At 34.1% G+C, this 26,562-nt stretch overlaps 2 protein-coding genes across 3 annotated transcripts; one reads left to right on the top strand and one right to left on the bottom strand.

The window, feature by feature from the left end:
- The first annotated feature begins 523 nt into the window (after window positions 1–523).
- On the top strand, window positions 524–11,690 carry LOC110714009 (SKP1-like protein 21). 2 transcript variants are annotated; one of them, XM_021892464.1, is made up of 10 exons: window positions 524–741; window positions 2,366–2,560; window positions 5,096–5,342; window positions 5,585–5,776; window positions 5,861–5,971; window positions 6,072–6,150; window positions 9,782–9,882; window positions 9,982–10,136; window positions 11,064–11,191; window positions 11,351–11,690. In XM_021892464.1, exons 2-9 carry the CDS (start codon window positions 2,526–2,528, stop codon window positions 11,164–11,166), a joined length of 1,023 nt encoding a protein of 340 aa, XP_021748156.1. In that variant the 5' UTR covers window positions 524–741; window positions 2,366–2,525; the 3' UTR covers window positions 11,167–11,191; window positions 11,351–11,690. The 2 variants fall into 2 exon arrangements, with proteins under 2 accessions (XP_021748156.1, XP_021748157.1); XM_021892465.1 differs by having other exon boundaries at window positions 5,121–5,342.
- Window positions 11,691–23,094: 11,404 nt separating this feature from the next.
- LOC110714122 (photosystem II 10 kDa polypeptide, chloroplastic) lies at window positions 23,095–25,595 on the bottom strand. Its single transcript, XM_021892595.1, has 5 exons — window positions 25,299–25,595; window positions 24,413–24,471; window positions 24,079–24,134; window positions 23,761–23,813; window positions 23,095–23,333 (listed from the first exon to the last, which is right to left on the bottom strand). The coding sequence occupies exons 1-5, from the start codon at window positions 25,456–25,458 to the stop codon at window positions 23,239–23,241; spliced, it is 423 nt and encodes a 140-aa protein (XP_021748287.1). The 5' UTR covers window positions 25,459–25,595; the 3' UTR covers window positions 23,095–23,238.
- Between the last annotated feature and the right edge of the window lie 967 nt (window positions 25,596–26,562).

A 26,562-nucleotide genomic window follows, 5' to 3' on the forward strand; every position in this document is an offset into this window, starting at 1 on the left:
ATTATGTTTCTCTCTCTGTTTGGATTATGGGGACAAATAAAAGAGGAGAAATGTAACATACTCGGTTACTCGAGTTTCCACAAATTATTTAAAAATAATAGATTCTCTAATTTTCAATAAAATCTAGAGATCTAAAAACTGATAAGGTAAAAGATTTAATGATGTTTGAGGTGTTATTAGTAGAAAGCCAATCTACTAATCAAGATTAAATAATCAATAACGACTATATTATCTACTCGGTATATATGTATATCCTCACAAACATAAATAATGACAAATATAAGTGAATTTGTACAATCTTTATAATCTCGAGCAATAATATAAACTAAAAATCATTACTACCACACCTATACTCGTGTCTATTTTCGTGCAACCTATAAACATCCTAACCTAATCAAACACCCCGCAGTAAAAATCAAAACCATCTCCCTAAAAAAATTACAACAAAATTTGACCCTTCCCCCCAAAAAAATAAAAAATTTACAGGGTTGAAGAAAAGAAGAAGGAAGAGCAGAGAGGAGAGAGAAAGAAGAGAGAGAAAATTTACCCCCCCAAAAAAAAAAAAAAAAAAACCCTGACGACGAACGATAAGCAGCCGTATAATTGGTGGTGGTATTTTTGTATGTATCTCATCTTCTTTACCTCACCTTTCTCTTCTTCTTCTTCTTCCTCCTCTCGCCGGCGTTCCGCCATTTATTTTCTCTCTCCTCTATTTCCGCCGCCACTTCCGCCGCCTCTCAGGTATCTTCATTTCGATGTAATTATTATTGCGAGTGTTGTTGCTTTGTTATGATTTGATTGGATTGTTATTATGTTGTTTTTGTTTGATTTGTTGCATTCTCTTGTTTTGGTCGATTTTTGTTTATTATTTTCATTTCTTCGTGAGTATGAATTCTTCAGGTGTTATTGTGGAGCTCGATGATTTTTATTTTATCATTTCTGGGTTTTTTTTTTTTAATGTTCATATTTTTATTTTATTAGCAAAATGACTTTTATTTTTTATTTTTTATTTTTATTTTTATTTTCATATTTAGGACAAGGTTTTAGGTTTTGTAATTTGGAAGTTGTATCTTTGAGATTATTCTTGAAGCTGATCTTGTTTTTTTTTTTTTTTTAATACTTTAGAGGCAAATTAAAATCATGTTGAAGCTCTTTTTTATAAATTTATGTGTTTCATTTTATTGAATTGGATTCTATGTTATTATTGGATTTCTGTTTTCTGTATTATATATATTTATTGTTATTATTGTGAGAATCCCCAAGATTAGTATTTTAGGTTAATTTCTTTCCTTGTCAAAAAAACATAGCTTTGGCATCGAAATGTGAAAACAATTGGAAGTTATTGTGACTGTAGCTATCATAATCATCCTGATTTTCGGAACCAAAATGGGTGTTTGTAATGCAATGAAACCGTATTGAAAGTGAAATGGAACATGTATAACTGGATACGGAAAATTTTGCTCGTGAATATTTTTGAGAGAAGATGCCTGATTGATAATTTGGTATACTTGATGCAATTTTATTCTGGATTATATGAATGGTATCAATCATATGTTTAGGATGTAAGTAGGATTGTTTCATAGTTATAACTATAGAGCCATGGCTTGTGGGTCTGAGTCACGGAGATCATTATGAATAGATGACTGAATCTATAGTCAGAATAATAGTGCGGAGAGATTGTCTGAACTCTTAACTCTGAACAGAGAGTTTAGTTGGAAACACAGAATTGCAGACTGTTTCATAAGTCACGACTTGATATCTAGTTTGCTTGCTTAGTTTCTTACACAACCTGGCATAAATGGGCATGACCTAAAACCCTCTTGAACCCTCTCGAATATTAATGGATTTTGAACACTACTTTGGAACCTGTTTCATGCTAAAATTATTTTAAAATGGATTGGTCTGAAAATCAACTCTTTCAAACGCGAATCGGCAGATGATCTTACCCCATCACACTTTCCAATAACTCAAGTAAAAGTGGCTATTTCTATCGAGTGTGTAGGTGAAGAAGGCCCCCCAAAAGAGATAGAAGTGTCCAACTTGACATCCATTTTTGACAAGTAGCAAGACTTGCTTTTTTGTTTGCCTTTGATCAGTTAGATGTTAGACTTTTTATGAATTTTTTTATCCCTAGTTTTTCCAATAAATTAAATTGCAGTAATTTTGCTGTTGAATTTTTTAATAGTATACATGGATGAACTTTGTGCACTAACATTGTTGTTACAAAGTTTTTATTTTTTATTTTTTTTATCGAAGGATTGAATATGCCTTTTTAAGTTTCAGTGATGCTTTTTAATCTCCTTTATAAATGTATTATTATCTCATTAGATTTCTGACTCAAAATTGTGTCATGATTATTTTGCAGGAGTGCTGTTCATACTAGCTCATTTGAGCTATCTGCCTGTTGCTCTGTAATTGGGTACACCAACTAGAGGAAGAAACTAATTTACTTACCAGTATTTAAGTTGGAGCTGACAATTAAGTCAGGGTGTAGATTTTCATCTGTTGTCTGAAGGAAGCTGCAAATGTCTGATTTGGACGTGGTGGAATCTAATTCAAGGTATGTTCTGTACTCAAAGCAGTAAGTTGTGGATTCATAGGTCATTTTGGGACAAGTCATTATGCAAAATTATGTACTTTATCTATTTATAGTTGCAACATACCCTTTTGCACAGAAATTAAGAAAGTGGAGAGGAGAGACAGAGAGTGTCAAAGTATCAAAGGCTGGTCCATGCATGGAGTTAATTACTTTGATTTGTATATCTAATCAACCACTTCATCCCATAACATTATGCCTGTCATTTACCAAAGCAACCCATTACACCTCCTCCAAGACTCACTGCCGCCTCCACCACTGCTGGTCTGCTGCCACAGTAACTTAAACTTTGGGGAAAACAAATCAGAATAAAGACCATATCTTAGACAACTAATGTGAACTTATAAGGGGGGGGGGGGGAGCACATAAATTTAACAAATTAATAAACCCTATAATTGATTAAAATGAAGCAGAAAAAGGAAGTAGATGAACAACCGTTCACTACAACACCATGATCCCATATTCCTTCCCTCCTCATCCCAATCACCACCACTATGAAGCCATCACCACCCTTCCTCAATTTTAAACAAAGAATATCAAGAGATATATCAAGAGATATCCAGAGAAATATCAAGAGAAAAGTACCCATCACCATTCCCGTGAATTTATATTGGGGATAATAAAAGATTGAGAGAAGAGAGAGTGAGTTATGGTTTGATAATGGTAAGGTTGCATGGTGTGGGGATTGGTGATTTTGGACTTTTGAAGATGTTGGTGTGGTGATTTTGAGAAGAGGATATTTTCAATGTTAAGGGTCAGAGATTTGACTGGAATTAAAGGGTTTTTATATTTTTTGGTATGGTGGTTTTGTTGGTAGTGGGTGGGGGTGCTGGTGGTTTTTGGTGCGAGTGGGGATGCTTGTGGTTTTCGGCCAGAGTAGAAGGGTTGCAAATTGTTTTCTGTAAGAAGGTTAGGGAGGGTGCGTTTTTTGTGACAGTGGTGGGGTGCTGATTGTTTCAGTGAGGGTGGTGACACCTGAGGTGGGAATGGTGATGGGTGGTTATTCAAGATCTGTTGGTGGAGCCATGAACTTGGGGAAGGGAAGGGTTAACACTGATAAGGTAAGTTGGTAATCAAATAGAATTAGGAGGGAGTGGATGGAAAAATACTTCTTTCGTTCTTTTTTACTTGACATGCATTGTTTATCACACTTGCCAATGCAGCTTTAACCATCAATAACTTTAATTTTCAACAAGTTAAAATTATTAAAACTAAATATTATAATAGTATTTATTAAGACAATACTAATAAGTTCCCATATGAATATGAATTTCCTTACATATAACTCACAAAAGACGGTCAACGGAGGAGATATGAATAGTGTAATTGGTCAAGGTAAAAAAAGAATGGAGGAAGTAGTATAATTGGGTATTTGGGTTGGTAAAATAAGTTAAAATTGCTTCTTTATTTAGGCAAAGAAAAGTTTCAATTTTGCGGGTGTTGAAAGTATTGTGAGATTTAGCATTATTTCTGGATTTTCCCTTTAGCTGAAACCATTATTTTACTAATGTATTTTGGGTCAGCACTTCAATGATTTCTTTATGTGGTAGTGATCCTTCATCTGCAAACACAAATGTTAATCTTCACACAAATGTTTATTTTCCGTCTTTAATATATAGCTATTAGTGGTTGTATAATTTAGAAATTTGGGTGATTTAGTGAGTTCTTTTGTCCATTTCTAATATTCCACAGTCTAGCTGAATTGTTAATTATTAATGATGCATGTAATAGATGGGTACATATTAATGGCTGTGAAGAGGATATTCCACAGTCTAGCTGAATTGTTAAGTATTAATGATGCATGTAATAGATAGGTACATATTAATGGCTGTGAAGAGGATGAATGTCCTTCCTTCAAATAAAAATCATCAGGATCTTCCTTCTCTCTAGAAATCCTAGCCTCACCCCCCTCCCATAAAATAAGGAAAAAAAGGCCCTTGATCTTATCACATAGCCCCATCTTGTGAGATCTTGGTATCCATCTTTATAGCCTTTTGCTTTTGATACAATGCTCATCGTCTTGCCATTTTGAGAATTTTTTTTATAGCCTATTACTTAGATATAATGGCCATCATCTTGCTAATTTGAGATATTTGTTTATAGCCTATTCTTCAGATACAAGGGCAGAGCTAGTATTTTCCTTTCCTTTAAAAGAGAAGTGTTCTTTGCCCTGGTGGTTCCACTTGATAGTGTCATTGTAGTCACCACTCTTATTTCTATTGTCTTGAATTCATTGTAATTTGTTCACGGAACTCAGGAGATTCAATTGGCTTGGTTTTCTTTTCTTACAAAAATATTGTAAATCTTTCCTTTTATGATGGTTGAATAATTCAAGAACAATGCCTAGGCTGTGTGATGCTGGTTTAATTTTCTTAAAATGAAATGTGCTTATTTGAATTTTTTGCCCCACTGAAACATAGAATCGTTTCTTACTTTGTGTTAGTCTTCCACTGACATTCCTGTTTTTCAACATGATGAATTTCATGGAAATCTTGACAGTTTACCTGCTCCAATATATGCTCAGATGATGAAGACTTACATTTGGCTTCAGACAGCTGATGGTTCTATTCAACAAGTTGAACAAGAGGTAGCTATGTTTTGCCCTGTCATATGTCATGAAATTCATGCAGGAAAGGGCACATCCAAAAATCATGCTATTTGTCTTCCTCAAAGAGTCAATCCTGCCATGTTGAGTCTGATTCTTGATTATTGCCGCTTCCATCAAGTTCCAGGACATTCTAACAAGGTTTTCTCTACAACTTAAACTGTCGTGGCCTTTTCCTGCTCTTAATAATATTTGCTTTGAGCTGTTTCTTGCATTTTATATTGGAAAACAAGTGGTTATTTTGATAGACACTTCGATGTAAAGAGTGACCTTTTTTTTTATTATTTATTATTTTTTTAAAATGAAGAATTCACCTTTTTAGGATATTTATTTTCTCAGATTTAAGCAAATGCATAGCCTGACATACATCTTTATTTCCGTAGGAACGGAAATCCTTTGATGAAAAGTTCATTCGAATGGATACAAAAAGGCTTTGCGAGTTGGCATCTGCTGCTGATAGCCTGCAATTGAAGCCCCTGGTTGAACTTACAAGCCGTGCACTTGCACGAATGATTGAAGGCAAAACTCCGGAGGAGATACGTGAGATATTCTGTTTGCCTGATGATCTTACAGAGGTTTCTGATGCTTACAGTGTTGTGTGTGCTTGACATGTCCTCTTTATCTTGTCTATTATGTTAATGCAGATTTGATTGTTTTAGGAGGAGAAGTTGGAGCCTTTGCGAAACATGACTGATGATCCTCGAATCAGACTTTTGAATCGGCTGTATGCAAAAAGGAGGAAAGAGCTTAGGGAGAAAGAGAAATTAAAGGTATCCGCGTTGGGACTTTCCGTGCATGCTTTCATTAATCCGCAATTCAAATTTTCTTGTTTACATTATTATGATGACAATTTGGCTTTCTTTTTTTCAGACTGCTGAAACTGAAAAAATGCATGTAGATAACCGATCTGTTGATGATTTATTGTCATATATAAATGGAGGTGATGAAGGTAATTTGATTTGTCTAGCTTTTACTTTTTAGTTCAGGGTTATGGCTAAAAGTATATTGCAATTATACTGGTAATTTGTGATGAACCGACTCGGAACAGAGTATTTAATTAACTTTGATACGGAATTATAGCAAGCTTAATTATAATTTGATTGATTAATGGAAGGATTACAGGGAAATTACAATGATAGTAATAGCTTTAGGCTATTAATCTCAAGGTAGCTTGAGGCTACTACTCTCTAAAGGTTTCTAACTCAATTTCTGGATGCCCTTCTCTAACACAGCCAATCCTACTTATACTCAATATTTCTAATGGTCAGGCTGACGTTAAAGAACTACATGTGACTTACTTAGCTGATATAGAAAAACCATACATAAATATAAATTAAGCTGCTTGCTTTCTTTCCTAAAGTTCTTAATTATATTTGTCACCTTGCATAGAAATGCCCGTTGCTTCCTATTCTTGCTCTTGACTTTGCTGATCCTGGTGTTGACTCATGTTCTTTCCCTTTCTCCTCCTCGAATAGACCAAAAGGGGTGGCTGACTGGTTTGACTTGGGTTAGTAAACCAGTCTATAACATAATTGTAGAAGGCTGCATTCATACTTGACACTTTGACAGCCCCCCCCCCCCCCTCTTTTTCTACCCTAACCTTGCCATACAATGTATTGGTCTTAAAGATGATCTAATTTAGTCTGCCATTTTTGTTAGTTATTTGTATGAAATGATGGATATATATATCATGGCCTGTGTATAATCCTGCTGGTAGGCGTAGTAGCTATATAATATGCCACAGAGTACCTGTATTCATTCACTAAAGAATTATAGAGATTGGCTTGCAAATTTCATATAATTGTTTTAATCATGCTGCAGTTCACCCACTCATTAGTTCAAATATGCACATAGTTGAATTTTAGAAACCCTAAAATTTAGTTTGGATCTTGAGCCCCATCTATCTGTTCAAATTGTGAACAGTTCTTTATTCATAACTTTCTGGAGTTTGTTTTCACTAGAATCATTCTAGTTCAGCTTTTAGAGTGATGTTCTCTAAGATTCTTGCTATTAAATTTTTTCAGAAAAACCTGTAGCTCTATATCTGTTTACCTCCTTGCTTACGAAATCAAAATCATTGCTTGTGATAGAATAATATTTTATTGACTGAAATCATGTTTATTTTAGGTTCCAGAAGACATCGTATGCTGATAATGATATGCTTCTTGTTGTGTTATCTACCACCTAGGGTTTTGTATTATGTTATATAACTTTTAGGGATGGAATGCTATGCTGGCAATGCTGCACAAAAAAGATTAATGGATACAGAGACTTGCAAATTGAAACAATGCTTTAGAATAGCTATAAAAACACAGAACAAAGTTCCATTCAGCAATAAATATAGTATATAATGCCCAAATGATATAAAAGTAACAGTTTTCTAATTATGGCTAGTAGTTTCACTTGATAAACACATATTTTCAGTTTGTCAAGAGAAAGCTTGCCATCCTTCATGGCATCATATCTATTACCACTTACCTCTCACATTCTTGTTTTCTCATCATTGTGTTAATAAACCAGATCTTAAGCTTATTTTGGAGGATTTCTTTGAAGTTTCGAGTGAGTGAATTAAAGAAAATGCACTCCAATAGCTTTTAAAACATGAGGAGAAAGTTTGTCCAAGAGCTTTCTCCATCTCATGTCCATATCTATTAGTAGTCTTTTGGACCCTTCTCATTTCCTTTATCCCTTAATTCTGATTTCCAAGCATATGGCTCCTAAACCTTTGATATGTTGCTTGATAAGAACCACCATTAAGATTACTATTCCGCTATGCGTTGTTTTGCCTTTTCTGCTGTTGAAGAGTCCAAAGAGACCATATTATAATTCTTTTATTGTTTTCTCGCCGGTAGAATGCAGCTGATGATAGAGTGGCTAGCATTGTAGGTTGTTGGCCTGTTTGAAGGTTAATAGCACCCCATCCCCCTTGCAAATTTTGGAAGCAAATATCCAAAGGAGACCTTTTAATATACTTCTTCATTGGTAATTTCTGCACTAATAGATTCAAGAGTAGCCATAGCAAGTAATCAATCAACACACAGTCCCAAACTATTCAGTCACCAATTTTAATTAAAAAAAAAAAAGAAAAAAAAAAGAAAGAAAGAAAGAAAAAGGTTGAGGGTAGAACTGTAGAACAGATTAGTAGAGAGAGAAAAACAGAATTAGGAATGGAAGAAACCCATTAGGCACTAATAGAGAAAATAGAGAATTGATGAAAAAAGAACCTTGGACTTGATAGTATGTGATCGAATACGCAACCTCAGATAAATTTGGTTTGCAGTTGTGGTCTTTGTTAGCAAGTGTCGGTTTTTGGGGAGCGCTCGTGATTCAACCCTAATGCATCACAGCAATTGCTGATCAGAGATGCATGTTTGAACAAGGTACTGACTTGCCTGTGATCTGGACTATGGAAATTTAGGATGATTGGTATATTAGTTTAGAAATTTGTGTCCAGGCCATGTCTTTCCTCTCTTTCTATATGAATACATATCCCTATGTTTCAAAATGTTCTTGTATGCATTTTCTCATATGGCGAAAGGTTTTAGAAATCGATTTGTCCAACTAAATTCTCATTTCCATGAATCAGAGGTGATATGACCTTCCATCCTTCTTTAAGGTGATCTCTTTGGTGGGTACAATTTTAGAGATCTACATTATCATATACAATTTCTATGCACTGGTGAACAAGTTGGGAAAACAATATTGCTTTATCATATTTTTCCTTTAACTTTAGAGAAGAACATCATCATGGGCTATGTATTATGTAACGCTCATCTTTTCCCCAAGAGGTCTAAATCAGTCTCAACCTTTTTGCTTGGAACATCTTCCTTTACTGTCAATCCCGTGTTCTTAAAACATGCATCTTAAGAGTGAATTACGATCTTTCTTTTATCTTTAAACAAAAATTGATACAGACATGTTTCCCTGTGTTTCTCTGATCTGCTGGTTATATACAGTCAAGAAATCCTTCTCCTTTCACATGTCTATGAGGTTGTCTCTACCCAGACTGAAATACAGCTCTCTCTCCATTTCAAAAAGGTAGGTTGTCACATTTTCTGGAACTATTTTCAGTCATTATTTTTAGGAACTAGACCAAGACTGCAGGACGCATCCTTTTATGAATCTCACTATTAAGTATTAACTGTACTGTCTTTTTTTGGATGTTTTAATATTTTCTAATTTGTCACTAGTTTCTGTATTTAATGAATTTGAGCCAGTGGTGGATCCAAAAAAAAATTCAGAGCGTCTCGTTAAAATTTGTGAGGTTTCTAGTATTTGCTTGTTTCAAGTATCATTATCAATTTGTCAGTGAATAGAACTCTTCTGGAATTACAGGGTCACGTGTTCTTTTTGATGTTTTGACTTTACATCATGCTGTTAGCATATGAAATGTATATTTTATGACAATTAAAGCTTGCTTAAGCTTTTGCTTTTTTTTTTTTAACCCTATATGATTCAACTCTATACGGTTCCTCACGATGATTCATGTTAGATAAACCCAAATCATTTTGGGACTAAGGCTTTGTTGTTGTCGTCTATATTTGAGATTTAATAATCTTCACTATGTTTTTGCTTCCCAGATAATAAAGCCGTTAAAACATCTAAAAGCAAGAAAAAACACCGAAGAAAAAAGGACCAGTCAAAAAGTTCTCCTTTAATTAACGGCGTTGAGAACCACAAGGTATGTCTGGCTGATTTTTTCTTCTTACTTTTATTTATTTATAAATCACCTGAGTGAGATATCAGAATGAAATTTCATGAATGTTTTCATATACTGTAGGAGACCATGGACAATTGTTCTCAAGTCTCTACCAATGGGGCTAGCCCCAGTGCGAAAAAAGAGTTGTCCAATTTAGATTATTGCTTTGATGGTGAGGAAAACTTGGACGATGGTGAGGATGACATTGATCCTGCAATAAAAGAACAAATTGATAGGTTTGTCTTTGAATTCCAACCTTTATGAATTATGAATGAAAAGAAAGAAATGAGGCTTCCATCTTGTCACTTGCAAGGTTACCTAATAGTTCTAGATTTCTGCTTTAGTGTTGTACAAACATGTGTCCTGAGTGTGTTAGGTTATACCTTGGCCCACCCCATGTTTATGTTGAAATCTTGGCTGTGTTGGATGAGGGGTTTACTGGGGGTTCTCACAAGATTTAAAGAAGGAATATGAATCCCTTAATGGAGGAATAGTTCAGGTGCTGCCATGAATTTAAGGAAACTGATTGCTGGGATCCCTTAAAGTGTTACTAGCAGTGAGAGGAAAGCATGTGTGATTCTGGTTATTGATAATGTGCTCCATGGTTTGGCAGATTTTGATGGTTATCCATTCTTGTTTTGGGGTGATTTAAATGAGATTCAAAACACACAATATTTTCTTTGTCAGCTGTGCTCCTTATGATTCCTACATGCTTGAAACAGTTCCGTTGCTCAATAATCTTGACGTTGATAGTAGCTTAGTCAAGCAGCTGGTTTTGTCTATTGTATGTAATTTTGATGTATAACTTTATGGATTACCTATCTTGAATATTTTCCATGATTACTCACCAACACTGCATGAATGTGAGAGCACTATCTCAATCTTCTTTTTGGAAAGCTAAACTGTTCTGTTCAAATATTACTTCCTATGTGTTTTGTGAATACACCGGGAAAAGTATTGATATAGACTTGAATGATTATGTCATTCTGACATGAATCTTGATTAGGCTGGGTGTATATCTCCCATTTTTACACCTCCATGAAATTCTTCCAAGGCATATCTTCACTTCTGTTTGCAATTTTCTCCATGTATCAATTGACAACCACCATATATATATTGACTTTTGCTGGTGTTATATTTAAAGTATTCGCATGTTTCTTCAGGGAGGTAGAGGATTTTACTCGGAGGCTGAATTTGAACTGGTCCGAGAGAATGAATGAGGTTCTATATGGATCTAGAAAGGAAGTCAGTAGCTTCATTCATTAATAACAGTGATCCCACTGGGAGATATGTAAGTTAAATGCCGTCAATTTTCTGTCTGAATTGTTGTTTTATTTCCTTCCGTCTGAATTGTTGTTTTATTTCCTATTTGTCTTATTTATCTTAAGGAAGGTTCCGATGATAGATAATAGGTCTATTGTCCGCTTTTGAGCTATTTTTTATTGTACAGGAAGGGAACAAGGATGGCAAATTCCGTGGAAACGGAAGAGACGTCTTCCTTATTATGGATGATAGGATGAATATGTCCTGTGTACATTAAGCTGATGATTCTTGCTGCATAAATGAGGCGGGTAATAATGCTGGATACCGATGATTCTTGCTGCACGAACACAAGCAATAAGTTGGCCGCAGGGCAACACCAATGGGTTTGTCCTTTTTTTACTCTCCTTTACCTTAAATTTTTCTCCACTGTTTTTTCCATTCTTTTATAGTTGGTAAAGTTGCAAATTTTGTCCGAGTAAAATTTGTTGTAATTTTAGCGAACTTAATAAAAGAACAGGATTATTTGAGTTCTTTTGTTTTTTAAATCCCTTGCGATTTACTCACTTGGAAGAACATCCGGTGTGATATACCATAGACTGGGTGGTCTGAAGCCACATTATCATTCATTCCCCTTTTTGCCACAAAAATAATTAGAATGTTGTATTTTGTAATTTCCCCTCTTTCAGTTTCTTTATGTATGTTCCATTGGTATATTCTTAGTTCATTGAATAACTCAATTTCGAACGGTGTAAAAACAAGCAAAAATATGTTGTGAATCTTGTGATATCTTTGAAATGAACCTAGAACCTTGGTGGCCTTCTCCTACCATTCTTGGATAGTTGTAATGATAGTAGAACTCATCACGAGTCGGCTAAGTGCCTAAGTTGCAACGAGCAGGGCTTCCAGTCGGGTGAGCGTTTACGGCAGGCCCTGTAAGATAGAACGTTGACAATTCGATATTGTTCTATATCTGGTAAATAACCTTCGTTATATTATTCTCTTAATCCGTTTTTTAATTTTACGGTATTTTTACTTAATCATGTATTCTATCTCTCTTACTTTATTCATCACGAGTTGAAACGGATGGAGTTTACCATATACTCGTACATACGGCTTTTGGTGTACAAGTACATGATTACATTGAATGGATGCCACTTGTGACATGTCTCATAAGATTTTGCTAACTTCCATTCAATTGATGATAGTCACATGGGCCAAGTGTTCCATACTCATAGCCTTGGTCGGTCAAAATTTGTCCTAACTCCCTTATTTTGTTCTTGTTATGTATTTATTTTTTTTACTGGTAAATTACGGGAAGATCCCTTACCCGACCATCCTGTCACAAGAATGGGGGCTATGAATCTATGAGGAATCGAACCTCCATCACAAGCCACCCTATCACAGGAATGGGAGCTATAAAGAATCGAACCTCTATTACATGGGGCATCTCCTCATTCCTCATTTGTGCAAGTGATTAACTTTACTTTACACTTTTAACCTTGACCTTTATTTTTTTTATTTTTTGGAAAAGAAAAGATGAAATTGATGAATGATACTACGTACGAGTATTATGGAATTCACGATAATCTTTTGATTTAAAATTTATGTGCTCCATATTAATTTTAACTAATATATTTTAATATATTTTTGAAATGATCTTGCTAATGAAAAAGGCGTAAGATAATCCTATAAAAAATAGTACTCGGTACCTTTTAATACCAGTACAAGTAATAAAATAATTGTGTGGCATATTCTTTGGCTGTGATCATTGAATTAATTGTACTCGTATACTGTATTCCGTATTTTTTTATCATCATGATTTTTTTATAGCCTTTTCTTTTAAAATGGATATCAGGATATGGATGCTTTGATTTTATTAGGGACTTTATATAGACAAATTTTGGAAGTTTAAAGGTATTTTTTTAAAAAAAAAAACAATCATATGGTACATGTAAAAAAAAAAAAAAAAAAAAAAAAAAAAAAAAAAAAAAAAAAAACCTTTATCTCATAACAAAATTTATTAAAAAAAAAATCATCTTAAACTTGTCATAATTTGGAGTTGAAAATTTTTAAATGCGCTCAAGGTATTTTTTGCTCATTTGATGATTGAGCGATATTCATCTTTTACTCATTAAAATGGCAAAATATTATATCTTGGATTCTTGGGTATTGTTCATCCGAGTGTATATAACAAAACTTGTTTTACTTCATGACTTATGACACTTATCTAGTACATACTCTGTACAAAATTTCACCTTGTTTTAACTTACCTCCGTATATGAGTATAATTTACATGTTTATTACTCTATTTTATCGGTGTACATATTTTCTTACATTTGTAAAATAAATTTTAGTGGTTTTTGTTAGTGTCAAAATTGAGGATAAAACAGTTTTGTAAATATTTTACCCCTAATCCTTGAATTTATATTAAAAAAAAATGAAATAGCTGAATTGGAGAGTGGTGGTTGGTCTGTTGCTTGACCCACCGCCTAACGAATGATTAAAAAAAATGAAATATTTCACCTTTTTTATTCCAGGATCAATTTTCTGACCCTCCCTTTTTATTTTGTTCTATTTCATTTGGCACCTTTTCTCTCAATCTTCACTAATTCCGTTTTTTATGCTTTCTAATATTCTTTATTGTTTACTAATCTTAGTAAATTCTTTCTTTTAGCTAAATTTGGTAAATTTAAGTGTTCCATATTTGGTTATGGTACACTCATCTTACTATTAATATGATTATTGGTTTAATAATGGTGTAGTCTTTGTTAAAGCTGTCAAAAGTTGACCCGACCCGAAATACCGATTCAAACACGATTATTAACCGACCCATCTAAACTGGAAAAAATGGTGACCCAAACCCGAACCTGACCCAACCTGAAACCAACCCTAGACCCGAGTTGACCGGAGTTTGTGAGACCCGAATCGAAACATGAACTGATCTGGAGATGACCCGACCCGAATGTAACCCGTAAATTATTGACCTGAACCGAACCCGTCTTGAACCGAAATTGACCAAAACCCGTTTTAACCCGTCAAAACCCGAATTTAACCCGACTTGTTACTAACCTGGCCTGAATTCAACCCGATCGGTTCCTAACCCGACCCGAATTTAACCCAACCTGTTACAAACCCGACCCAAAATCAACCCGCCTTGTTATTGACCTGACCCAAATGCAACCCGACTTGTTATTGACCCGACCCGAATTTTACCAGACCTATTACTAACTCGACCCAAAAATTCAACATGATCTGTCACTAATCTGACTCGAAATCAACACGACTTGTTATTGATCCGACCTAAATTCAACTCAAATTGTTCCTAAACCGATTTCAAATCACCTTAAATGCAATTTAGATCACCTTATTATTGTTGATCAAAGCATTTTGTCTAGGGAGACCAAGTCGGTCCAGGCCAGCAAAAGAAAAGAGCATCATCCTCAAATTTAAGAGTTAAATAAGTATATATTTGTTGTGTGGTCAAAGGAGATAATTATCTTCCTAAATTATAGAATATAGTTTCTTAGTATATTGCCATATATATTATAGTCAAAGAAAATAATTGGCTTGATAAAAATGATAATTATCTATTTATAGTTAGTTGAACCCGGATACGACCTCACTTAGAAATAACCCGACCTGATCGTAACCTGCAAATTATTGACATGAACATAACTCGACTTGAATCCGAGAATGAATGACCCGACTTGAAAATGACCCAACCTGATTATAACACGCAAATTATTGACTTGAACCAAACCCGAATTGAATCTGAGAATGACCCGACTTGAAAATAACCTGACCTGATTATAACCCGCAAAATATTAACTTGAACCGAACCCGACTCAAACCCAAGAATGACCAGACCTGATTATAACCCGCAATTCATTAACTTGAACTGAACCCGACTCGAACACAAGAATTACCCTAACCCGTGAAACCTGAATTAAACCCGACCTATTGTTCACCCGAACCAAATGTAACCCGACCTGTTATTAACCTGACCCAAACCTGGAAATAAAAATTTCAAAAATTTCTCAAAAAGTGTGGATAGGCTTCAATTTTGGAATTTTTTGACTTTTTTTCGCCCGAAAATAAAAATTGCCGAAATGTTTATAATGGTCCCTTTATACCCTCTGGTAGTCCAAATGGGTGGGTGGAACCATCCAATTTGCCTTTAAACGGCCAATTTACCGAATTACAACTTGCACCGATTTCATTAATTCAAGCCTACCACGAACATTTATAACAATATATAATGATCATATATGGTTCCAAACGACATTATATGACCCCGAGATGTATCCCCAAAAATCTCAAGCCTTTTCAACACCGGGCCTCGAAACTTCAAAAAATTGTCAAAAAGCGTGGATATTAGCCTTCAATTTTGAAATTTTTTGACTTTTATTCGCCCGGAAATAAAAATTGCCGAAATGTTTACCATATTCCCTAATACCCTCCGGGAATCCAATTGGGTGGGTGGAATCATCCAATTTGCCTTTAAATGGCCAATTTACCGGTTTACAACTTGCACCGATTTCAATCACTCAAGCCTACCACGAACATTAATGACAACATATAATGATCATTTATGGTTCCAAAAGGAATTATATGAAACCAAGATGTATCTCTAAACTCTTATTTCTTTTTGACACCGGGACCCAAAATCTTCGAAATTTCTAAAAAAGCATGGATATTAGCCATCAATTTTGGAATTTTTTTGACTTTTTTGCACGGAAATAAAAATTGTCGAAATGTTTACCATGTTCCCTAATATCCCCCGGGAGTCCAATTGGGTGTGTTCAACCATCCAATGTTCCTTTAAACGTCCAATTTACCAGTTTACAAGTTGTACCGATTTCACTATCTCAAGCATACTACGAACATATATGACAATGATCATATATGGGTCCAAACAATATTATATGACCACGAGATATATTTCCTAGAATTTCAAGACTTTTAGACAACGGGCCCCAAAAAATTCCAAAATTTCTCAAAAAGCTTGGGTATTAGCCTTTAATTTTTTAACTTTTTTACGTCCGGAAATAAAAATTGCCGAAATGTTTACCATGTTTTCTAATACCCTTCGGGAGTGTAATTGGGTAGGTGGAACCAACCAATTTGCCTTTAACGACCAATTTACCGATTTACAACTTGCACTTATTTCATTAATTCAAGCCAACCACGAAAATTTGTGACAACATATAATGATTATATATGGTTCCAAACTGCATTATATGACCCCGAGATGTATCCCTTAAAATCTCGAGTCTTTGCGCCATCGGACCACGAAACCTCCAAAATTTCTCAAAAACGTGGATATTAGACTTCAATTTTGGAATTATTTGACTTTTTTCGCCAGAAAATAAAATTTGACGAAATGTTAACCATAGTCCCTAGTACCCTCCGAGAGTCCAATTGGGTGGATGAAACCATCCAATTTGCCTTTAAACGTCCAATTTACTGATTTACAACTTGCACCGATTCATTAACTCAAGCCTACCACGAACATTTATGACAACAAATAATAATCATACATGACCGCGAGATACATCCCCTAGAATTTCAACACTTTTTGACACCGGGCCCCGAACCCTCTAAAATTTCTCAAAAAGTGTGGATATTAGTCTTCAATTTTGGAATTTTTTGACTTTTTTTCGCCCGAAAATAAAAATTGCCGAATTTTTTACCATGGTCCCTAATACCCTCCGGGAGTCCAATTGGGTGGATGGAACCATCCAATTTTCCTTTAAACGACCAATTTATCGGTATACAAGTTGGACCAATTTCATTAACTCAAGCCTACCACGAACATTTAATTTATGACAACATATAATGATTATATATGATTCCAAGCGACATTATATGACTCCGAGATGTATCCCTTAAATTTTTTAGGCTTTTCGACACCGAGCCTTGAAATCTCCAAAATTTCTCAAAAAGTGTGAATATTAGCCTTTAATTTTGGATTTTTTTTAATTTTTTTGCCCGAAAATAAAAATTACCGAAATGCTTACTGTAGACACCTAAAAATGTCTCCCCAAAACCAAACCCGATGATGAACACCTTTCACCGCCACTATTGGTCGGGTTCAGTATTTAATCCTGAGAGTGCTTAAAAATCGTATTTGATTAAATTCCTATTTTTGAACAGTCCATGGATTAGTCTTGATGTTTAATAAAAGCATAGTTTTAATTTCAGCCCAAATTTATTATTTAATTTTAGCCCAAACCTTTTTTTTTTATTATTTATTTTTTTATTATTTATTTTTGTCCCAAACCTTTTATTTATTTTATTTAATTATTTTCTTATTTTAGCCCAAATAATAATAAATCAGAAAAAGGCCCGAAATTATCAATCGGCACGCACTTAAAATGCTGAACGAAATTAGGGTTAAAAATGTATTTAGACAGAAAAGCGGGCTGGGAATTCCCGCGCCACGGCAGGTACCCACCGTGTCACGGGAATCATTCCCGTCTGACGGTGGGATTTCCTGTGACACGGGAAATCTGTCGTGACACGGGAATTTTCGTGTCTTTTCCGCGTAGACCCTTAACGCGTTTTCTTCCACGTTTACTAAAAATTTCCCGCGTCACACTAAAAATGCACCGTGTCACGGGAATGTAACCCGTCTGACGGTGGGATTTCCCGTGTCACGGTACAGTTTGCCGTGTCGCGGGATTTTTTTTAGGGTTTTTATCATTTTAGGGTTCCGTGTGCTCCCTCAGCACATTTTTTCTATAAATACCCCCCTCATTTCTGATGTACGGGGCATCAATTTATTCTCTATTTTTCTCTCTTCTATGCTTTAGCCTAAACACTAGCTTACCCTTCTTATTTCAAAATTCCTTCTTCAAGTACTCCAAGGAGTCCATACTTTACTCGTGGTTCTGTCCTTAAGCCAAGGCGTGAAAGGTAGAACTGTTTGAGGGTTTGGCCCCAAATCAACTCTACTTTATTTAATTTAATTTAATTGTTGTTTTATTATTATTTCCTTGAAGTTACTAACTCGTTTATTATTTTGTAGTTGCAAACAAACAGAATCAAAGTAAGAATTATGTTCCTTTTATTTCTATTATTTTTCTAACGATTTTATATTGTTGGAATTATTGTTGAATTGCTTCCAATATTAATGTTTATTCTATTATATTTTGTATGATCACCATATTGCATATTTAAAGGGAATATTTAATTGAAAATCACGACTAATAAGATAATTTGGACAACCGGTTTAGGTTCCTTTTTAATCTTGTTGTTAATTCAAGTGATCACAAATATTTTAGAATTACGTGTTGCATTAATATTCAACCAATTTAGCTTGATAATAGTTTGGAGCGAATTGAATATTTTGTTTGTATGCCTTTGAGATCGCATGAATGTTTTTCACTATAAGAATCGAGTAGAGGCCAATACGGGCGAATGTGACTCCATGACTCACTTCGTACCATCATCCCCGATCCTCCTTTCGTGGTTCCGAACCATATGGAGTTAGTAATCTCATGGATTATGAATGGGGTGTAACCTTCACGGGTCAATCGTTGTTGCCTATCGTTGTTCCTTATTCGTGGTTGCCTTTTATGATCCGTGAACGGTTTACAAGTTCCTTAAAAACTTGTTGGCGACTTTCTACTTTCCTTGTCCCTAATCATATATGTCAATTCTCACTTCCTATGAGTGTCAAGCATATTCACCACATGCTTTAACGTAGGCGCACTTCGAACGACGCCTACACTTACCATGGTCCTTAATACCCTCCGGTAGTCCAATAGGGTGGGTGAAACTATCCAATTCGCCTTTAAACGGCCAATTTACCGATTTATAACTTGCACCGATTTAATTGATTCAAGCCTACCACGAACATTTATGACAACATATAATGATCATATATGGTTCCAAACGTTGTTATATGACTCCGAGATGTATTCCCTAAAATCTCAAGGCTTTGCAAAACCGTGACCCGAAACCTCAAAAATTTCTCAAAAAGCGTGGATATTGCCTTTAATTTTGAAATTTTTTGACTTTTTTTCACCCCGCAAAAAAATTGCCGAAATATTTACCAGTTTCCTAATATCCTCCGGGAGTCCAATTGGATGGGCTGAATTATCCAATTTGCCTTTAAACGACCAATTTACCGATTTACAACTTGCACCGATTTCATTACATTAAACCTACCACGAACATTTATGACAACATATAATTATCATAAATGGTTTTAAACGGAATTATATGAGCCTGAGATATATCCACTAAAATTTAAAGGCTTTTCGACGACACCAGGCCTCGAAACTTGCAAAATTTCTAAAAAACGTGGATCTCAGGAAAATAAAAATTGCCGAAATGTTTAACATGGTCCCTAATACCCTCCGGGAGTCCAATTGGGTGGGTGGAACCAATCAATTTGCCTTTAAACGCCCAATTTACCGGTTTTCAACTTGCACCGATTTCATTAACTCAAGCCTACCATGAACATCTATGACTACATATAATGATCATATATGGTTCCAAATGGCATTATATGACACCCATATGTATTCCCCAAAATCTCAAGACTTTTAGGTTCCCGAAACCTCCAAAATTTCTCAAAAAGCGTGGACATTAGCTTTCAATTTTGGAAATTTTTTACTTTTTTTTCGTCCGAAAATAAAAATTGCCGAAATGTTTACCATGGTACTTAATACCCTCTGGTAGTCCAATTGGGTGGGTGAAACCATCCAATTTGCCTTAAACGACCAATTTACCGGTTTACAACTTGCACCGATTTCATCAACTCAAGCCTACCACGAACATTTATGACAAAAAATAATGATCATATATGGTTCAAACGACATTATATGACCCTGATATGTATTCCCTGGAATTTCAAGGCTTTTATCGATACCGGGCCCCGAAAGCTTCAAAATTTCTCAAAAAGCATTGAGATTAGCCTTTATTTTTGGATTTTTTAGATTTTTTTAGCCCAAAAATAATAATTGCCTAAATGTTTACCATAGTCCCTAATATCCTTCGGGAGTCTAATTGGGTGGGTGGAACCATTCAATTTGCCTTTAAACGATCTTTTTAACGGTTTATAACTTGCACCGATTTCATTAAATCAAGCCTACCACGATTATTTATGACAACATATAATGATCATATATGGTTCCAAACATCATTATACGACCCCGAGATGTATTCCCTAAAATTTCAAGGCTTTTCGACAACATGCCCCAAAACCTCAAAAATTTCTCAAAAAGCGTGGATATAAGTCTTCAATTTTGGAATTTTTTGACGTTTTTTCGCCCGTAAATAAAAATTGCCGAAATTTTTACCCTCCGAGAGTCCAATTGGGTGGGTTGAACTATCAAATTTGCCTTTAAACGTCCAATTTATCGATTTACAACTTGCACCGATTTCATTAGATCAAGCCTACCACGAACATTTATGACAACATATAATGATCATAAATGGCTCCAAAAGGCATTATATGACCCTGAGATATATGTCCTAGAATTTCAAGACTTTTCGACACCGGGCCCCGAGACCTCAAAAATTTCTCAAAAAGCGTGGATATTAACCTTCAATTTTGGAATTTTTTTGACTTTTTTCCGTCCAAAAATAAAAATTGCCGAAATATTTACCATGGTCCCTAATACATTCCGGGAGTCCAATTGGGTGTGTGGAACCACCCAATTTGCTGTTAAACGGCCAATTTACCGGTTTACAACTTGCATCGATTTAATTAATTCAGGCCTACCATGAACATTTATGACAACAAATAATGATCATATATGGTTCCAAACGACATTATATGACCCCAAGATGTATCTCATAAAACTTCAAGACTTTTCGACGCCGGGCCTTGAAACCTCCAAAATTACTCAAAAAACTTGGATATTAGCCTTCAATTTTGGCATTTTTTGACTTTTTTTTTTGCCCGGAAATAAAAATTGCCGAAATATTTACCATGGTCCTTAATATCCTAAGGGAGTCCAATTGGGTGTTTGGAACCATTCAATTTGTTGTCAAACGGCCAATTTACCGGTTTACAACTTGCACCGATTTACCGGTTTACAACGACCAATTTAATTACCTTGCATCGAACCCGACTTAAACCGAAATTGACCCCAACCCGTTTTAACCCGTCAAAACCCGAATTTAACCCGACTTGTTACTAACCTGACATGAATTCAACCCGATTGTTTCCTAATCCGACCCGAATATAACCCAACCTGTTACAAACCTGACCCGAAATCAACCCGACTTGTTATTGACTTGACCCAAATTCAACCCCACTTGTTATTGACCCGATCCGAATTTTACAAGACCCATTACTTACTTGACCCAAAAATTCAACCCGATCTATTACTAACCTGACTCGAAATAACAAGACTTATTATTAACCTGACCTAAATTCAACCCAAATTGTTCCTGACCCGATTTCAAATCACCTTAAATGCAATTTAGACCACCTAATTATTGTTGATCAAAGCATTTTGTTCAGGGAGACCAAGTCGGTCCAGGCCAGCAAAAGAAAGGAGCATCATCCTCAAATTTAAGAGTTAAATATAGTATATATTTGTTGTATGGTCAAAGGAGATAATTATCTTCCTAAAGTATAGACTATAATTCCCTAGTATATTGTCATATATATTATAGTCAAAAGAAATAATTATCTTGATAAAAATGATAATTATCTATTTATACTTAGTTGAACCCGAAGATGAACTGACCCGACCTGATTGTAACCTACAAATTATTTACTTGAACATAACCCGACTTGAATCCGAGAATGACTCGACTTGGAAATGAGCCAACCTGGTTATAACCGGCAAATTATTGACTTGAACCAAACCTGACTTGAACCCGAGAATAACCCGACTTGAAAATGGCCTGACCTGATTATAATCCGCAAATTATTGACTTGAATCGAACCCGACTTAAATCCGAGAATGACCCGACCTAATTCTAACCCAAAAATTATTGACTTGAACCGAACCCGAGAATTACCCTAACCCGTAAAAACCCGAATTAAACCCGACCTATTGTTCATCTGACCTGAATGTAACCTGATCTGTTATTAACCCGACCTAAACCTGACCCAAACCCGATAAGAAGTATGACCCGATGTGACTTGACTAAAGCATGACCCAACCCAAACCCGACCCGCATAGGTTATACAATTAATCCGAATTGACCTGAACCGAGTTAACCCGACCCAAACCCAACCTTTACCCGAATTGACATCTCTAGTCTTTGTGTGAGTGGCTAATTACCTCTTTTAGTAATCATGAGTATGTGTCAAGCTGTGTTTTCGAATATGCTCAACAGCTCAAGATTATAATAAAAAGTTGTAATTATTCAAACTATCTTACACAATGGATTGATACTACATACTTTGTACTTCGTATAAGATATGCGTACATGTTCAATTATTTATGTATGAAGAGCCATAAAACCTCCCTTTGTTGTCAAACGTTTAATATGTACTTTGCCACTTTCTATTGAATAAACATATAATAATTGGATTGAACTCAATTGATTGGAGATGAACTGAACTGAATAGAGTTGAAATGAATTGTTTATAAGAGAAGGAAATCAGAAGCTAAACTGATTGGAACTGAACTGAAATTAAACTGAAGAGGACAAACCCTTTAAAAATGGATAAAATGAGGTGAAAGAATACCATAAAGCTCAAGTTTAGCTTTTAAACTTAGAAAACTATACTTCGCTATATAGCTATTATCGATTCTTTTCAATTTATCTTGTCAAAATTTAAATTATTATAAACCGTATTTAACTAGTGATTATCTAAAATTTGTTGTATCTAAACTGTTTTTAGCTCATGAGCAAGAATAATTTGTAACTTTTCTCGAAAAAATAAACTTTATCAACGAAAATCCTTATACTATGAATTAGAACAATATAATTAGTTTAGCTAGTAAATGCAAGTAGTACACAATAAGATATTTCACATAATCAATTACTAAATATGATCCATGATTGCACAAAGTATTTTACATGTCATTTTTATACCAGTAGTTTATAATTGGCTAATCAATAAACTTAATACACAAAAATAACATAAAATTGGGTTTATTGAGCCAAAGCACTTGTGTTGTAAACAAGCAATGCACCACCAGCAAGGAGTCCGGCTAGAGTCACAGCCCAGATTAATAGGCCAGTGGTACCTACAAGTTTATCCAATATAATTAAGTTAGTTTAACCATAATTTTACTATAACTACATTAAATGATTTTTATTAAATTTCAAATAATATTGTTTAGGATTCGTTTGACATCGTTGTGGTTTCTGTTTTTTGGTTTTCAAACTCATATGATATATGTCATATAATAAATCAAAAATTAGACAAACCCATTAAAATCATGATAATATTAAAAACTGACAATAGAAAAGTAGAAACATCTTTTTCTTGTTTCCTGTTTTTGGTTTTTTATTTTAAAAAAACAGAAAATTGAAAACAAAAAACAATGTCAAACAAGCCCTTAATTATTTATTTATTTTTTGGACAAAATATTGTTTGATGTTAAAGCCATTTAAATTTCAAAGGAAAAATTTTCAATATAATTATGCAATTGTGTTTAAAATGAAGCATACCGCCAGCGTACACGTCACCGCTAGGTGACCACTCCTCTTCGTTGTAGATTGGACTGCACATAATTAGGGTGAAAGTAAGAAATTGGAAAATACTCATAAATCAATGTCTTTCTATAATAGACCAATGATAAATTCAATTAACAATAGTATAAATTATGAAAAGTTAACATTGATATGATTTTAACGGGAAAAAAAAAAAATCAATAACTTAATACAATACTTAATTACTTAAGAACATTTTTAAGAAATCCTGTAGATGTACATGAGAAATATTTATAACTACTTTTGAATAGAAAATCAAAATAGAGACTCCCTAACCTGTAACCATCAACATTGGCACCATATTTGTCAACAAATTGGTAAACACCTTTGCCCTGCATTCATTCCCAAATAGAACATCAATATATAAAAGGTAAATAAATCAATCAATATACTCCGTAACCCTCACTCTTCACAATTTTATTAAAATTAATTCTAATAAGTTATACCAAAATGAAAAATGTAGGGAAAAAAAAAAAAAAAGATGCGCACTACTAAAATTTAATTTTAAGTATGCGTATCTAGAAAATAAGAAATATTAAGTAGAAAAGAAAGTAATGCATCTAATAAAAAATGAAGGAAGTAAGAATTTTGTCATGGACGAAACACCTACCCTTCCCTTCCTTCCAGACGAATCAACACCATCCCTCAACTCCATGCCTCCGCCAATTCCTACATAAATTAGCAATAATATTTGGTTAAGATCTCGTATATATCTTGTATAAGTAGATTAAAGTAGAGTTTTTATAGAGGGGGAATTTCCTCTCTTAAGCTTTACCTTTTTATTTTCCATAGATTCATTAATTTGAATAATAATTTAATCATTATTTATTTATTTATTATCATGACCATTTGAGTTAAATATTTCTAGACTTCTAAGGATTTATGTTGATATACTATGAGTCTGTTCTGATTTATTAATCTGAGCCGAACTTAACTGAAATGAATTGTTTATGAGAGTATGAAATTAGGAAGTGAACTGAATTGATTGAAGCTGAAGTGTACAAATCTGAAATTAAGCTCAAGAGATTAGGCCCTACATACAAGGTTTTTTTTTTTGACGGGACACAATTAATAATTAATTATCTATAAATAATTTTTTTAAAAAAAATAATAATCATCTATCTCATAACCAAAACCTTTTTTTTCCAGCCAAAATAATTTATCATCACTCTTAAAAGTTTCTAATATTTTATTATCTATCCAAAAACATGCAACTGATTTTCTTTATCTACACAAGTTACAAGTAAGACAAATTTTATTAAGTTATTATTGTAAGACAGGTTGAACTTAACCTAAAAATATTTAAAACATGCACGTACATATGTTATTCATCTACTACCTCCGTTACAGGTTATGTGCAACGATTAAACATTTTCCCTCTCTACAGATTATATGCAACGATTTGACATAAAGTAGAGAGGGAAAATGTTTAATCGTTGCGCATAACCTGTAACGGATGTAGTACTACGAGTAGATATGAAAAATGGAATACATACCAAAGGGTTTGTCAGTCTTGATCTTCTTGACACCACTAGCACGAACAGTGAAAGAGGCGGAAGATCTTGAAAGAGAAGGCAAACCTTTGATTGCTGCCTTACTTTCAACACCAAATGAAGAAGGCTTCAAGCTCAATGAAGACATCACTGAGGTTGCCATTGTTTTTTTGCTTCCTTAATTACTATGATATATTTCTCCTATACTAAAGTTTATTGTAGCTTCAATTGTTTACAAGAAACTATTATTAATGCTACTCAATGTTTACCAATTACAAAAATGGTGATTGTGGTTTTTACACGTGGCATGGAATATGTGGATGTCTTTAAGATATGGTATTGCCAACATTATCTAAAATCTAACTTCTTAGCCATTTATTTCTCACCATTTATCATTTTATTTTCCCATATTTTTATTTCTTCGTTTTTTTCTAAAATGTATTACTTGTATTTATGTGGAGGTCAGAAAGAGTTTATTTATTATGAAGTATAATATTATTTGTATTTTTAAATTAGGTGGATTTTCATTAATTTTATGTATTACTTGTATAATATTATTCATATTTTAAAAATGTATTACATTAATTTTCATTAATTTTTATTAAAAGATGGTATGAGGATATCTTAAACAATTTTCATATTTTCTTTAAAAAAAAATCATGTTACCTTTAACCTATTTCAAGGTATTTTTTTTGTTTATAGTGAGTTTGATTGAATTTTAAGGTAAAAGCTAACGAACGTTCCGAGGACGTTGAATAATCTAGCTAAAAGTAGAAAGATTAAATTAAAATGAATTTTAATTACATCGATCGACGCGTGATTTTGTCATATTTTTCCAAATTTATACCATTTTAAGCAATATTTTAAATACTTATCTAACACCCCGGGGGCATTTGTTAATAAGATCCTAATCTATCTATACTTTATTAGTATTAAAAAACACAAACCATCATCTTCATGATGCCACATGTAAATTATATTTTTCCACCAATGCCACATGTCATATCATTTAATCTTTCTCATATTAAAAAAATACACTGGCTTTAATTCAATACATGAATGAATGTTTGGTTCACTTTCCCCCAACTTAATATTTTCTACAATTACATTCAATTTTCACCCCTTATTCTTCTTTATAACTATTAATTTTCCAATAAAAATATACGAGTATTATAAAATTAAAAATTATATTACATATCTATAAACTATCCGTGCATTGCACGGGCCAGAAGGCTAGTTTTAATACAATATTGAATACCATGGTATT

Source organism: Chenopodium quinoa, unplaced genomic scaffold (assembly GCF_001683475.1).
Source record: "Chenopodium quinoa cultivar QQ74 unplaced genomic scaffold, ASM168347v1, whole genome shotgun sequence".
Classification (NCBI taxonomy): domain Eukaryota; kingdom Viridiplantae; phylum Streptophyta; class Magnoliopsida; order Caryophyllales; family Amaranthaceae; genus Chenopodium; species Chenopodium quinoa.